This window comes from Tachyglossus aculeatus, chromosome 6, assembly GCF_015852505.1.
Source record: "Tachyglossus aculeatus isolate mTacAcu1 chromosome 6, mTacAcu1.pri, whole genome shotgun sequence".
Classification (NCBI taxonomy): domain Eukaryota; kingdom Metazoa; phylum Chordata; class Mammalia; order Monotremata; family Tachyglossidae; genus Tachyglossus; species Tachyglossus aculeatus.
This window is the reverse complement of record NC_052071.1, coordinates 11,092,520-11,109,525: the sequence shown is the minus strand read 5'-3', so window position 1 is coordinate 11,109,525 and position 17,006 is coordinate 11,092,520. Positions and strand designations below refer to the sequence as shown.

General features: G+C 44.9%; 1 protein-coding gene across 1 annotated transcript; it reads left to right on the top strand.

Annotated features, from left to right (window-relative positions):
* Positions 1–2,035: 2,035 nt before the first annotated feature.
* Positions 2,036–3,549, top strand: LOC119929522 (olfactory receptor 14I1-like). The gene is made up of 3 exons (XM_038747694.1): positions 2,036–2,449; positions 2,578–2,725; positions 3,464–3,549. Exons 1-3 carry the CDS (start codon positions 2,036–2,038, stop codon positions 3,547–3,549), a joined length of 648 nt encoding a protein of 215 aa, XP_038603622.1.
* The last annotated feature ends 13,457 nt before the right edge of the window (positions 3,550–17,006 follow it).

The window sequence follows — 17,006 nt, the reverse complement described above, 5'->3', positions numbered from 1 at the left end:
GCACTTACTGTGCACAGAACACTTGGGAAGTACAAGTCGGCGACATATAGAGACGGTCCCTCCCCAACAACGGGCTCACAGTCTAGAAGGGGGAGACAGACAACAAAACATGTAGACAGGTGTCAAAATTGTCAGAATAAATAGAATTATAGCTATATGCACATCATTAACAAAATGAATAGAGTAGTAAGTATGTACAAGTAAAATAAATAGAGCAATAAATCTGTACAAATATATACAAGTGCTGTGAGGAGGAGAAAGAGGTAGGGCAGAGGGGAGGATGGGGAGGAGGACAGAAAAAAGGGGGCTCAGTCTGGTAAGGCCTCCTGGAGGAGGTGAGCTCTTGGTAGGGCTTTGAAAGGAGGAAGAGAGCTAGCTTGGTGGATGTGTGGAGGGAGGGCATTCCAGGCCAGGGGAAGGATGTGCACTGGGGGTCGATGGCGGGACAGGCAAGAACAAGTCACAGTGAGGAGGTTAGCAACAGAGGAGCAGAGGATGCGGGCTGGGCTGAAGAAGGAGAGAAAGGAGATGAGGTAGCAGAGGAACAGCGTGGCTCAGTGGAAAGAGCACGAGCTTTGGAGTCAGAGGTCATGGGTTCAAATCCCAGCTCTGGCAATTGTCAGCTGTGTGACTTTGGGCAAGTCACTTAACTTCTCTGTGCCTCGATTACCTCATCTGTAAAATGGGGATTACGACCGTGAGCCCCACATGGGACAATCTGATTACCTTGTATCTACCCCAGCGCTTAGAACAGTGCTTTGCACATAGTAAGCACTTAATAAATGCCTTTATTATTAGGAGGGTGCGAGGTGATGGAGAGCCTTGAAACCGAGAGTGAGGAGTTTTTGCTTGATTCAAAGGTTGACAGGCAACCACTGGAGATTTTTGAAGAGGGGAGTGACATGCCCAGAGCGTTTTTGTACAAAGATAATCCGGGCAGCAGAGTGAAGTATAGACTGAAGTGGGGAGAGACCAGAGGATGGGAGATCAGAAAGGAGGCTGTAAAATGTGGATTGAGACTGTAAGCCCCAATACTTCTGATAACATGGCGGTGGCGGCGGCCCTGCGGGAGCCATCAACTTTCCATGCGGCATCTTTTTCTTCATCTTCACCAAGCACCAAGTGGACCGGAAACGGGCCAAGCAGCTCCGGGCGTGGCAGAACATGTGGGAGTCAAACATGGGCACCTACGAGTGCCAGCGATACCTGGACCAGGCCTTGGACCCGGCCCCTGCCCCCAGCCCGGGCCCTGTCCTCATAGCCCAATCCCAGTCCCCTAGTCTCCTGACTCCAGAGCTCAGCCCCCTCACCTGATCCCAGACCCTGGCCCCTCTAGCCCTACCCCAACCCAGACCCTGACCACTTAGTCTGACCTTGGCCCCAGTCCGTCCCCTTGCTCCCTAGCCTGGCCCAGACCCGGGTATCCTAGCCCAACCCCAGCCAGGGCCCAAATCCCTGCCCCCCCAGCCTGATCCCAGCCCCATAGCCCAATCCCCACCCCAGCCCCCTTGCCTGACCCTAGACCCCCTTCTGGACTGTGAGCCTGTTGTTGGGTAGGGACCATCTCTGTATGTTGCCAACTTGTACTTCCCAAGTGCTTAGTACAGTGCTCTGTACACAGTAAGCACTCAATAAATACGATTGAATGAATGAATGAATGTGGCCTAGGGACTGTGTCCAACCCAATTTACTTGTATCCACCCTAGTGTTTCGTACAATACCTGGCACACAGTAAGTGCTGAACAAATACCGTAATTATTAATTGTCATTATTATGGGAGAGCAGTGAGGTAAGGTAGGAAGAAACAAGGGGATTGAGTGCTTTAAAGCCAATGGTAAGAAGTTTCTGTTTGATCGGGAAGTGGATGGGCAACCGCTGGAGGTCCTTGAGAAGTGGATAAGCCTGGACTGAACAGTTTTGTAGAAAAATGATCCGGGCAGTGGAGTGAAGTTTGGACTAAAATGAGGAGAGTCAGAGTAATAGCACCAACATTTCAGTATTTTCGTATTCATCGTCTTTCACCTCCAGAGAGGACATGTCAAACTGCACCACGGTTATGGAATTCTTCCTGTTGGGGTTCTCGGAGGTCTGGGTGCTGCAGCTAGTCCATGTCACGCTGTTCCTCCTGGTCTACCTGGCGGCTCTGATGGTGAATTTCCTCATCGTCGCCGTCACTGCCCTCGATCGGCACCTCCACACCCCCATGTACTTCTTCCTTAGGAACCTGTCCATTCTCGACCTCTGCTACATCTCCTTCATTGTCCCCAACTCAATCTTCAACTCTCTGACCGACCGTAGATCCATCTCTTTCCTGGGCAGTGTCCTTCAAGTGCTTTTCTTTACCTCATTTGCATCGTCAGAGATCGCCCTCCTCATTGTGATGTCCTATGACAGCTACGTGGCCACCTGCTGCCCCCTGTACTATGAGGTCATCATGAGCCCAAGGGCTGTGGGAAGATGGCCGCCACCTCCTGTCTCAGCGGGGGCCTCTCTGGCATCATGCACTCGGACACAATCTCCTCTCTACCTTTCTGCAGAGGTAATGTGTTCCACCAGTTCTTCTGTGACATTCCCTAGCTCATGAGACTCTCCAGCTATGAGGACATGCTGCAGGAAGTGGGGGTCTGCACATTCCTTACCCTGTTGTCTTTAATTTGCTTTATGTTCATCGGTGTCTCTTACGTTCACATCTTCTGGGCCATGCTGAAGATGCCATCAGTCGAGGGCCAGGCCAAAGCCTTCTCCACCTGCCTGCCCCACCTCATCATCATCACCGTATTTCTCTTCACAAGCAGCTTGAGTATCTGAAGCCTCCCTCAGACTTCCTCTCGACGTTGGACCTGCTAGTGTCCGTGTTTTACATGGTGGTGCCCCCTTCCCTGAACCCCCTCATCTACAGCTTGAGGAACAGGGATGTGAAGGCCGCCCTGGGGAGGTTGGCCTGGGAAAAGCTGAGAAGCAGCATGGCCTAATGGATAGAGCCTGGGGTTCAGATTAGAAGGACCTGGGTTCCTGTCCTCGGCTCTGTCACTTGTCTGCTGTGTGACCTTGGGCAAGTCACTTCATTTCTCTGTGCTTCAGTTACCTTGTCTATAAAATGGGGATGTAAACCTTGAGCCCATGTGGGATGTGGACTGTGTCCAAACTGATTTTAGCTTGTGTCTACCCAAGAGATTAGCACAGTGCCTGGCACATAGAAAGTGCTTAACATGTACCATAGGAAAAAAAAACTACTCGCCTAGGATAAAGTGCCCTCTTTCACTCTGAAAATTCTAGTCCTCCAAAGAATGATCAGAAAATAATGTTTCATATTTGTTCAGATCTCCTTTAGATTGAAGAGTGTGATATGTGACTCCTGAGGCTGACTGGCAACAGGTACTGATTTCACTGAAGGAAACGATTGTCTCTAATTTACTCTGCTGTACTCTGCCTCTTCCCTTTTTCCTTTTTCCCGTCCCCCCAGCTACCACCTCCTCCTCCAACTCCCAGTTTCCTCCTGCAACTTTCAGCTTCCTGCTGCAACCCCCAGCTTCCTCCTCCAACCCCTAGCTTCCTCCTCTAACCCTGAATTTCCCCTCCCCAGCTTCCTCCTCCAACCTCTAGCTTCCTCCTCCAATCAATAGTATTTATTGAGTAATTACTGTGCAAAACACTGTACTAAGTGCTTAGGAGAGAACAATACAACAAGTACTGCTACTACCACCACCATTACTACCTCTATTACTATCAATCAATAGTATTTATTGAATGCTTGCTATGTGCAAGGCACTCTACTAAGTGCTTGAGAGAGTAAAATACAACAAATATTGTTACTACTACTACCATCACCTTTATTACTACTACCACCACCATTACCACTGCTACTACTGTAATAATAATAATAGTACTTATTAAGTGCTTACTATGTGCCAAACACTGTTCTAAGTGCTGGGGTAGATTCAAGTTAATCAGGTTGGGCATAGTCCCTGTCCCACATGGTGCTCACAGTCTTCATCTCCATTTTACAGTTGAGATAACTGAGGCCCAGAGAAGTGAAGTGATTTGCCTGAGGTCACACAGCAGACTAGTGTTGGAGCCCAGATTAGAATACAGGTCCTTCTGACTCCCAAATCCGGGCTCTATCCATTAAGCCACACTGCTACTACCTCCCCTACTATCAATCAATCAGTAGTAGTTATTGAACACTTACTGTGTGCAAAGCACTGTACTAAGTGTTGGGAGAGTACAATACAGAAATACTGCTGCTACTACCACTACTATCACCACCTTTCCTTCAACCACCACTACTACTACCTCAACTACTATCACTCAATCAATCAGTGGTATTTATTGAGCACCGACTGTGTGCAGAACATCACCAAGTGCTGGGGAGAGTACAATACAAGATATACCACTACTATTCATTCATTCACTCATTCATTCAATCATATCTATTGATTGCTTACTGTGTGTAGAGCGCTTGTGAAGTACAATTCGGCAACAAATAGAGACAATCCCTGCCCACATTGGGCTCACAGTCTAGAAGCAGGGGAGACAGACAGACAATGGAAAAGGATGTTTTGGTGACTGGATTTGGTTTTTATTCTTTTTGGACTTCGAACTTTATCAGTTTTGTCTGATAGAAATTAGCTAAATTCCAGTGGCTGAAGTCTAGCTACAGAAGCATCAATCAGTGGCATTTATTGAGCACTTACTCTATGCCGAGCCCTGTACTAAGAGCTTGGAGGAGTACAAGAGTTCTAGACACATTTTCTGCCCACAGTAAGCTTTATTCAATCAATCAATTAATCAATTAGTGCAGAGTGCTGTACTAAGCACTTGGGAGAGTACAATACAATAGAATTTGCAGATACATTCCCTGCCCATAACTAGATTACAGTCTGGAGGAGGGGTGACATACATTACCATAAAGAAATAATCTACGGGTGTGTACATCAGTGCTTTAGGACTGCAGGTGAAGTGAATATCAAGTACCCAAATGGTACATACACATCCAAGTGCATAGGTGACACAGAAGGGAGAGCAATTCGGGGGAAAGACTTCTAGACTGTAAGCTCATTGTGGGCAGGGAATGTGAATGTGTATATTTATTGTTGTATTTTCCCAAGCATTTAGTGCAGTGCTCTGCACAGAGTAAGTGCTCAATAATTACACCTGAATGAATGAAAAGAGGGCTTAATCAGGAAAGGCCTCTTGGAGGAGTTAAAAAAATATTACTGATTCGTGTGCTAATTCAGGGAGCTAAAATTGAACTCACAAGATTGCGGTGGAAGTGATTACCGAGCAATCGCCAAGCTCTAGCTGATCGTGTTCTGTGTCCAGTCGAAGTCACCTTTTATTGTTTTAATGGTGATTGTTAAGTGCTTACTATATACCAGGTACTGTTCTAAGCCCTGGGGTAATCGGGTAATCAGGTTATTCATTCATTCAGTTGTATTTATTGAGCATTTGCTGGTTGCAAACTAAGTGCTAGGGTGCATACCATTTAACAATAAACAGGCGCATTATACACACTCTATGTCCCAGATGAAGCTCACAGACTTTTAAGGTAACTGAGGTAACTCTGAGGCACACAGAAGTGAAGTGGCTTGCCCAAGATCATACAGCAGACAAGAGGCAGAGCTGGGATTAGAACCCAATCCTCCTGACTCCTAAGCCCGTGCTCTATTCACTAGGCCATGCTGTGTTTTGGGCAATGTCCATCCCTCTTGTAGTTTTTATGTTAATAAATCAATAAATCGTATTTTTTGAGCACTTACCATGTGCAGAGCACTGTACTAAGTGCTTGGGAGACTACAATATAAGCCATGTTCTGTGTCCAGTCAGAATCACCTTTTAAAGGTGGAGCTATGGGCAAGTGTTCCTTTTTATGGTTTGTATGTTGTAGGTTACAGGTCGAGGTGAAGTCACCTCTTGAGCATAGAGCTATGGGTTACAGTCTTTGCTTTTACAGTCTGTATGTTGGGCCATGTTATGCGTCCAGTCAAAGTCACCTCTTGACGGTGGAGTTGTGAGTGACCTTTGTCCTATTTTCTCTACTGGATTTGCTGTCACTCTCATAACGGCCCTTCAGTATGCCTGTGTTAGCTTTTTGTTTCTACCTTAGCCTATCTCCACTCCTTCACACAAACTTTTAGTTTCCCAACCTAGCCTAGCTTCCTTATCTTGCTTCACTGTCCATCACTCACTCAGTGAATTAATCAATCAATTGCATTGATTGAGTGCTTACTGTGCTCTGAGCACTGTACTAAGTGCTTACAAGGGTACAATACAAAGGAGTTGGTAGACATGTTCCCTGTCCTTAAGGAGCTTCCAACCTACAGTGGGAGACAGACATTAATCGGTCAGTCAATGGTATTTATTGAGAGCTTACTATTTGTAGAGCACTGTACTAAGAGCTTGGGAGAGGACAATACAACAGAATTAGCAAACACATTCCCTGCCCATAACGAGCTCACAGCTGAGAGGGGGAGACAGACACTAGAATTAAATTATAGATATGTGTATAAAAGCTGAATGGATGAGGGTGGGCAAATAAAGCATACAAATCTAAGTGTAAGGGTGACAGAGAAGGGAGAGGTAATAGGGGAAATGAGGGCTTAGTTGGGGAAGGACCCTTTGAGGAGATATGATTTTAACAAGGCTTTTAAAGTGGGGGGAGTGAAGGTCAGCCAGATATGAACTAGGGGATTTCGAGACAAAAGGGAGGACAGGGGTGAGGGGTTGGTGGTGAGATAGAAGAGATCAAAGCAGACACGGTACAGTCAATAAGGCAGAATCACATCAGGTACAGTCCCAGTCCTACATGAGGTTCACTAAGGACTTTTTTCCCTTGAAAGTTTGACCAACCTTTCAATGACTATGTTATTTTAAAAGGTTTGGTCAGCCCTGACTAAGTCTGTGAAGAGGGCCAGGCAGTGGAGAACAGAAAAATAGTTTTATTTCAACCTACCAGGAACCTCCACAGAATAGCCAAAGGACAAATTGTCAAGTGGACCTGTTTCCCTCCCAACATCCTCAACATGGCAGCCTTCACGTTCTGGTTTCTCAGGCTGTAGATAAGGGGGTTCAGTGTTGGGGGTACCATGGTGTAGAACACGGACACCTGAAGGTCTAGCGCTGAGGGGGAGTCAGACATGGGCTTGAGATAGGCAGCGTCACCTGTGGAGACAAAGTGACGATGACAAAGTGTGGCAGGTAGGTGGAGAAGGCTTTGGATCAACTCTCTCTGGATGACATCCTCGGCATGGCCGCGAAGATGCAGAGTAGAAGATGACAATGGGGACAAAACAGATTAAAGCCAGACTTGCAGAGAAGGCGGTTGCTATGAGCTCCCAAATCTTCCCACTGGAATCGGAGAGTCAGATGATCTGTGGGATCTCACAGAAGAATTGGTGGATCACACTGGACCCTCCCAAGGGAACAAAGAAGGTGCGGGAGGATGCAGGATGGCAGACAGGGCTCTTCTGAGCCAGGAGGTGGCTGCTGTCTTATTTATTAATGCTACTACCTCCATTACATCTACTATTACTATCATTACTATTTCCTCTATTAATACCACTGCTTTACTACACTTATTATTATTAATAGCAATAATAGTAGTAGCAATAATAATAATGATAATAGTGTCTGTCAATCACTGTTCTAAATGATGAGGTAGATACCAGTTAATCGGTTTGGATACAGTCACTGTCCCAGATGGGACTCACAGTCTGAGTAGAATGGAGAACAGATCTCGAATCCCCATTTTCCAGTTGAGGAAACCGAGGCATGGACAAGTGACTTGCCCAAGGTCACAGTGGATGAGTGGCAGAACTGGGATTCAAACCCAGAATCTCTGAATCAGTGCTATATTCTCCCAAGTAGATTCAAGCTAATCATGTTGGTCACAGTCCATGTCCGACGTGGGACTCACTGTCTTCCTCTTCGTTTTGCGGATGAGGGAACTCAGTCACAGAGAAGTGAAGCGACTTGCCCAAGGTCACACAATAGACAAGTGCTGGAGCCAGGATTAGGACTTGTCTACCAACTGTGTTGCATTGTACTCTCCAAAGAGTTTTGTACAGTGCTCTGCATATGGTAAGCACTCAATAAATATGATTTATTGATTTGTGGAAGATCACCAAACTCATTCCAGGGGGACCCCCGACCTATGTTTCAGAGCTACTGCATTCTCCTCCAGAGCACATAGGAGCCTCAAGCGACATACCAATCAATAAATCAATAGACCAATGGATCATTGGTATTTATCGAGTGCTGACTGAATGTGGAGCATGGCATTAAGTGCTTCAGAGATCAATCAATCAATCAATCAACAAGGAGCTTATAGTCTAGATGAATTAGACAATCAGTCAAAGGTATTCATGGAGTGCTTACTGTGTGTAGAGCACTGTAGTAAGCACAGGGAGAAGACAATGCAGCAAGACTTGGTAGACAAGTTTCCAGTCCACAGTGAGCTTCCAGTCTAGTGTTTATTCTGACCAGTAGGAAGCCAGGCTGTACAATAACAGACTACAAGAATGGCCATGCTCTGGGACAGAAAGCTAGTTGGAAAGATTATGCATGTAACAATAATCAATTAATGTTACTTATTGAGTGCTTACTGTATGCAGACCATTGTACTAGGCACTAACTCTAACCCTCACCACTAAACTGCAAGTTCCATGTTGATCAAATCTGTCATATTGTACTCTCCCACATGCTTAGTACAGAGCTCTGCACACAGGAAGTGCTCAATAAATACCATTGATTGACTAATTTCTTTGGACTGAAAGCTTATTCTGGACAGGGATCATTATAATAATAATAACAATGTGGCTATTTGTTAAGTAATTACTATGTGCCAAGCATTGTTCTAAGCGCTGGGGTAGATACAAGTTAATCAGGGTGTTCCACGAGGCGCTCACAGTCTTCACCCCCATTTTACAGATGAGGTAACTGAGGCACAGAGAAGTTAAGTGACTTGCCCAAGGACACACAGCTGAGAAGTGGTGGCACTGGAATTAGAACCCACGACCTCTGACTCCCAAGCCTGTGCTCTTTCCACTAAGCCACACTGTGGATTATGTCTGCCAACTCTATTATATTGTACACTCTTAAACACTTAGTACCGAGCTCTACAAACAGGAAATACTCGATAAATATCATTGATGATTGATTGCTGTTAGAGCTCTTAGTACAGTGCTAAGAGCTTAGTAAAGTGCTCTGCACACAGTAAGCGCTCAATAAATATGATTGAATGAGTGAATGGCTCTGGAGGACAACCATTATCTGTCACCACTATAGATAATAGAATACTGGACTGGAAGAAGTACCAACCTAACCCAGATAGACATTTCTAATAGTCTGTGGCTTTTTGGAATCCCCTCAGGAATTAGAGTCATGCAACCAGGGTAAAATGATCTAATAGAAACCTAACGATCTAATAGTAATCGTATTTGTTAAGCACTTTGTTTGTGCCAGGCACTGTACTGAATCCTGGGGTGGATGGGGACAGGACACAGTCCCTGGCCCAAATATACATAGAAATCAATCTTTTCTGTATAGACACTGGGAAGGATTTTGTTGGTTATCACATAGGGTAGGCACTCAAAAGTACCCAGGACTGTGATAAGCGCTGGGGAGAGGTAAGATGATAAGGGAAGCAGCGTGTTCTAGTGGATAGAGCACGGGCCTAGGAATCAGAAGATCTGCATTTTAATACCAGTTCTGCCAGTTTGCTGGGTGACCCTGGGCAAATCATTTCACCTCTCTGTGCCTCAGTTCCTTCATCTGTAAAATGAGGATTAAGACTGTGAGCCCCATGTGCGAGAGGGACTGTGTCCAACCCAATTGCATTGCCTCAGTTCCTTCATCTGTAAAATGAGAATTAAGACTGCGAGCCCCATGTGGGAGAGGGACCGTGTCCAACCCAATTACATTGTATCTACCCCAATTACATTGTATCTACCTCAATTACATTGTATCTACCCCACTGCTTAGTGCAGTGCCAGGCATATAGTAAACACTTGACGAATATCACAATTATTATTACATCAGACACCATCCCTGTTGTACTTCAATCAATCAATCATATTTATTGAGTGCTTACTTTGTGCAGAGCACTGTAATAAGCACATGGGAAGTACAAGCTGGCAACATATAGAGACAGTCCCTACCCAGTCACAGTCTGAAGACTGTGAGCCCACTTGTACTTGGGGCACCCAGTCTAAGAGGTAGGGCAGGTACGTGTCATCCTCATTTTACAGATCAAAAAATAGAGGGGAAGTGTGGATGTGACTTGTCCAAGGTCACCCAGTCTGTCAGTGGCAAAACTGGGATTAGATTAATTGGGTCTCATACCTATATCTGTGGCCTCAGTCTAACCTGCTGGGAGATCAAGATTCCATCTCTCTTTTTCCTGAAGTCCTGTTCTTCCTCTACCAAGAGGACAGGGAGCAATGAAGAGCCCTGTGGGGATTGGGGAGAGGAGGGAAGTGGGTGATCGGAGTGACCCAAATCTGAGATGCTTGAGTAACCTCTCTCTGCTGCTGCTGTTCTGCGTAAATGCTGGGAGCCTCTGGATCCACTCTGAATGAGTGACATAACAGAAGGACAACCTCTAAGTCTCTGCATGGGCAAGACATTGGGGAAAACTTGGGATTTATCATCCATAAGCCTTCAGGGACAAGGGTGCTGAAATCCCCTGGAGTCAGCCCAGAATGCATCTCTGTATAGACCCAGGGGACACTGCAGTGGAAAGACAGACACCAGGGTAGAGAGGAGGTGATGTCAGACCTCAAAATCCCCAGGCCCAAAATGCCCAAACTGAGGGGATCTGGGGAGAGGGGAGTGTGAGGAGTGAGGGGGAGAGAATGAAGCAGGCTGTGGCAGGTTCTGACTTGAAGGCAAATAATATCAATCGAATTGATTGACTGTCGATCAGTCGAATTGCTTGACTGTCTACAGGGAAGCAGTGTGCTCGAAGAATAATATTTTTTAAGTGCTCCTCATTTGCGAAGCCCTGTACTAAGCGCTGGGGTCCCACATGGGGTTCACACTCTAAATAAGAGGGAGAACAGGCATTGAGCACCCAGACAGTTGAGGGCCTCTTTTTCCATCTACCTTGCCCCCGCCTCATCTTTCCCAACCCTTCTCTCATCAAAATCACATCTTTTCCAAGAGGCCTCTACCAATTATGCCCTCTTCCCCACTACGCTTTTTCCATTTTGTGTTGCCTATGCGCTTAGAATTATCCCCTTTAAGCACTTGTTATTCCCCCCATCCACAGCCCCACAGCATGTACATACATATCGGGAATCTATTTATGTTAATGTCTGTCTCCCCTCTAGAATGTAGGTTCCTTGTGGGCAAAGAATGTATCTACCAACTCTGTTGCACTCTCCCAAGTGTTTTGTACAGTGCTATCCACACAGAAAACACTCATTAAATAAAATTGATTGGTTGATTCTCTCTCTTTGACTGGGTTCCAAGTAAATGCCTTTAGAGACTTCAATACCACCAATAAATAACCCCAGTGATTATTTAGGGGTGATTCTTTTCCTGAGTTCCTCTTCCCTTTCTTTCATGTGGAGCTAGTTATGGAATTTCTTTTTTTTTCAATAGAATTTGTTAAACACTTAATATGTCCCAGGTACTGTACTGAGCTTTGTGGTAGATACAACCTAATCAGATTGGACACAGTCCTTGTCCTGCATGGGCTAGTTTTTGTGATGTCCACATTTATTATTATTGTTATCATTATCACTACTAATAATAGTAATAATAATAATGGCATTTGTTAAGTGCTTATTATGCACCAGGCACTATACTAAACTCTGGGATGGATACAAGCAAATCTCGTTGGACAGAGGCCCTGTCCTACATGGGGCTCACAGTCTTAATCCCCATTTTACAGTTGAGGTAACTGAGGCACAGAGAAATGAAGTGATTTGCCCAAGGTCACACAGCACACAAGTGGCAGAGCTGGTATTAGAACACAGGTCATTCTGACTCTCAGGCACATGCTCTACCCACTAGTCCTCACTGCTTCTCTATTTGCCATTTCTTAGTACATTATTATTTGCATTACTATTGTTATTAATAAACTCACCTTGGACAGGGAATGTGTTTGTTTATTGTTATATAAAGCACAGGCCTGGAAATCAGAAGGACCTGGGTTCTAATCCCTGCTCTGCCATTTGTCTGCTGTGTGACCTTGGGCAAGTCACTTCACTTCTCTGTGCCTCAGTGACCTCATCTGTGAAATGGAGATTTAGACTGTGAGCCACATGAGGGACAGGGACTTAGAACAGTGTTTGACTCATAGTAAGCACCTAACAAGGACTATTATTATTATTATTATTAGTAGTAGTAGTAGTAGTAAGCACTCAGTGAATACATTTAAATGAATGAATGAATATTGGTGAAGGTAAAGGTAGGAGAGATCATATTATTATCTCACAAGCCTCAAATGAAATGAAGCTAAATCCCAAAGTGTCCAGCAAAGGTAAGCAGGTGAGAAAGGAGGCTGAAAACCTATCAGTCAATCTTCTTCTTCTTCAAATGCTGTCGAATTATTTCTGATTCATAGCAACTCCATGGAAACACCCTCTCCAGAACATCCCATCTTCTACCATAAAGTCGTTCTGGCATGTGTATACACATTCTTGGTAAAGATATAGAAGTGGTTTTTCATTGACTTCTTCTGCATGGTAAAAAAACTTGAGTCTCTGCTGTTGTCTTTGATCAACAATTTGATCACTCAGTCATTCACCTTTGACTCTTTCCCATGCCTCTGCTGCCCAGCACCGGTGAATTGACTTTGTTGACTCTTCAGCTTAGACCTTTACATTATGGGAACCATACATGGCATAGCTCTAAGCTTCATCAGCATACGCAAGTTCTCCTGCCACGATTCATAGAAGAGGTCAGTCAATCAGTCAATCATATTTATTGAGCACTTAATGTGAGCAGAGCACTGTACTAAGCACTCGGAGAGTGCAATATAACAGAGATAATAGGTACATTCTCTGCCCACAATGAGCTTGCAGTCTAAAGAGGAACATAGACATCAATAGCGTGGCTCAGTGGGAAGAGCACGGGCTTTGGAGTCAGAGGTCATGGGTTCAAATCCCGGCTCCGCCACTTGTCAGCTGTGTGACATTGGGCAAGTCACTTCACTTCTCTGGGACTCAGTTCCCTCGTCTGTAAAATGGGGATGAAGACTGTGAGCCCCTCGTGGGGCAACCTGATTACCTTGTACCTACCCCAGCGCTTAGAACAGTGTTTTGCACATAGTAAGCGCTTAACAAATACCAACATTATTATTATTATTATTATTAATACAGTTAAAGTCTAATAATGATAATAATATATTATTATTACAATTATCATTATAATAATTGTTATAATAACATACCAATCAATGGTATTTATTGAGTGCTTACCGTGTGCAGACCACTGTACTAAGTGCTTGGGAGAGTGAAGCACAACAATTAACAGACACATTTCCTGCCCACAGTGAGCTTACAGTCTAAAGAGTATTATGTCAGGTGACTCAGTATCACATTGGGCTGGTCCCAACATGGAGGCCACCAGAGGGTCTGGACTTCCTCTCTGCAGGACTTCAGGGTCCCCAAGAGCAACATGGCTTAGTGGAAAGAGCACGGGCTTGGGAGTCAGAGATCGTGGGTTATAATCCGGGCTCTGCCACTTGTCTGCTGTGTGACCTTGGGCAAGTCATTAAACTTCTCTGTGCCTCAGTTACCTCGTCTGTAAATTGAGGATTAAGACTGTGAAGCCCACTTGGGACAACCTGATAAACGTATATCTCCCCCAGCACTTAGAACAGTGCTTGGCATATATAAACGCTTAACAAATGCCATTATTATTATTATTATTGAAGATTTAATGGACTTCCAAGAAATGCCACTCCCAGGCAGAACTCCTGATAGATGACCTCCGGGAATCCTCTAAGGAACAGCTGGTGATTTTTCAGAGGAGATGCCAAGGTCAACTGGAAAGTATTTCAGCTTTCATGCAGGAGGAGAGAAGGAGCAGAAGATTATACCTATACACTGGAGCATCTCAGTAGAGCCAGGGACAGCTGGGAGACTAACGGAAATGTGAATATTTGGGACCAGCTGGGATTGGCACCCTCAATCAATCAATCAATGGTATTTATTGAGTGCTTACTGTGTGCCCCGAGCACTGTACTAAGCGCTTGGTATGACGGGGGGGTGGGGGACGACGACAATACAACATGTTTCCTGCCCACAGTGATCTTACATTCTGGGGGGTTATAGATTATCATTATTATTATTACTGATTATAAAGGATTATAAAGTATTCAATAAATGCCACCGATTGACAGATTGCACTCTCCTAAGTGCTTAGTACAATGTTCTTACACATGGTAAGTGCTCAATGAATATACCGATTTAGTGTACAGAAAGTTACAGATAGGTATCTTGTCAGTCACCACTCTCTTCCCTCCCTCGTTCCTTTCTTTTCTTTTTGTTTCCCCCTCTATCCTATAGCCTCTATCTCTCCCTCTCCTGCTCTCTTTCCCGCTCTTTTCCTCTTGCATCTTCCTCTCTTTCTCTTTCCCTCCCTCTCCTTGCCTTGTCTTGCTCACCTCCTTCCTCTTTTCCTTTCTATTTTTCCATCTAACGGTCTTTGCCTTTGTAGGTGACCATCTATGAACCTCAATATCTCTGCCCCCAAGTGCTTACTTATTATTAATTGAGTGCACAATTTATTGTTATTATTATTTATTGAGTGCACACAGTAAGCACTCAATAAATATTGCTGATCAATAGATTGCTTCATGGCGGTTCTTTCTCAAGCTCTGTTTATCTGACCCTTTCTCTGACACATTTCCTTTGCCTTTCTTGGTCTCTGCATGTTTCCAAATGTTTCCATGCCTATTTCTCTATCTCGCACTGTTTCTGTCTCTGACCTTTCTCTTTCTCAAAGTCTTCCTCAAAGTTTGTTGTCCTCTCCCAGGTGCTTGCTTCAGTGTTCTGTAAAGTGGAGATGGTGCTTACTATGTAACAGACACTGTACTAAGCATTGTGGTAGATATGAGATAATTATGTTTAACACAGTCCCTGTCTCACATAGGGCTTACAGTCTAAATCCTCATTTTACAGATGAAGTGAAGTGACTTGTCCAAGATCTTGCAGCAAATAAGCAGAGCTGGAATTAGAACCCAGGTCTTCTGATTCCTGGGCCCATACTCTATCCATTGGACCATGCTGCTATATTCACACTCAATAGAGTAGTCTTTGTCTTATTTGCTTGTTTCATAACTATGGGTCAAAACTCTCAAAAATGCACACTGTACTGTTTAGAAATATCAATATGATGGGACAAAATGCTTGACTGAGATGGCAGGAATGCATGATAACAGTAATGAAAATATAGGAAATATTTCAGAAGAGTTAGAGTGAGACAAAAAATGATATCGATTCTTGTCATAGAAAGGAAAGGCAATGTATAATTCAAATCCATTCGTTGTTTTTTTAAAAATGGCATTTGTTAAGTTGAAGCATACAGTAAGTTATGCCTCAAGCACTGTTCTAATCGCTGGGGTAGATAGGAGATAATCAGTTCCCACATGGGGTTCAGAGTCTCAGTAGGAGGGAGAGCAAGCATTGCATTTTGTATTGGAGGAAACTGAGGCATGAGAAGTGACTTGTCTAAATCACACAGCGGGCAAGTGGTGGAGCAGGGATTAAAATTCAGGTCCTCTGGATCCCAGGCCCATAGGTGCTTACATTCATTCATTCATTCAGTCATATTTATTGAGCACTTACTGTGTGCAGACCACTGTACTAAGCGCTTGGGAAGTATAAGTTGGCAGCATATATAGACGGTCCCTACCCAACAGCGGGCTCACAGTCTGGAAGGGGGAGACAGACAACAAAACAAAACATATTAACAAAATAAAATAGAATAGCAAATATGTACAAGTAAAATAGAGTAATAAATCTGTACAAACATATATACAGGTGCTGTGGGGAGGGGAAGGAGATAGGGCGGGGGGGAGGGAGAGGGGGCGGAGGGGGGGGAAGCAAAGGGCTCAGTCTGGGAAGGCCTCCTGGAGGAGGTGAGCTCTCAGTAGGGCTTTGAAGGGAGGAAGAGAGCTAGCTTGGCGGATGTGTGAAGGGAGGGCATTCCAGTCCCCATTTTACAGCTGAGGTAACTGAGGCCCAGAGAACTTAAACTTAAGTGACTTGCCCAAGGTCACACAGAATACACGGGGCAGAGCTGGGATTAGAACCCAGGTCCTTCTTACTCCCAGGACCGTATTCCATCCACTAAGCCATGCTGCTTCTCAGTATAACTGAGTACACTATAACGGATTTGGTAGACATTCATTCATTCAATAGTATTTATTGAGCACTTGCTGTGTGCATAGCACTGTACTAAGCGCTGGGAAGTACAAGTCGGCAACATATAGAGACGGTCCCTACCCAACAACAGGCTCACAGTCTAGAAGGGGGAGACAGGCAAAAAACCAAAACATGTAGACAGGTGTATGTAGACCTGTAGACACATTCTCTGCCCACAAGGAACTTTCAGTCTAGAGGAGGAGTCAGATAATAACATGAATAAATAAATTACGAATATGTACATACAGGGAGGGCATTACAGGTCGGGGGAGGACGTGGGCCGGGGTCGACGGCGGGCCAGGCGAGAACGAGGCAGTGAGGAGGTTAGCAGCAGTGGAACGGAGGGTGTGGGCTGGGCTGTAGAAGGAAAGAAGGGAGGTGAGGTAGAAGGGGGCGAGGTGATGGAGAGCCTTGAAGCCGAGAGTGAGGAGTTTTTGCCTGATGCATAGTTTGACTGGTAGCCACTGGAGATTTTTGAAGAGGGGAGTAAGATGCCCAGAGAATTTCTGTGCAAAGATGATCCGGGCAGCAGCGTGAAGTATAGACTGAAGTGGGGAGAGACAGGAGGATGGGAGATCAGAGAGGAGGCTGATGCAGTAATCCAGTCGGGACAGGATGAGAGATTGA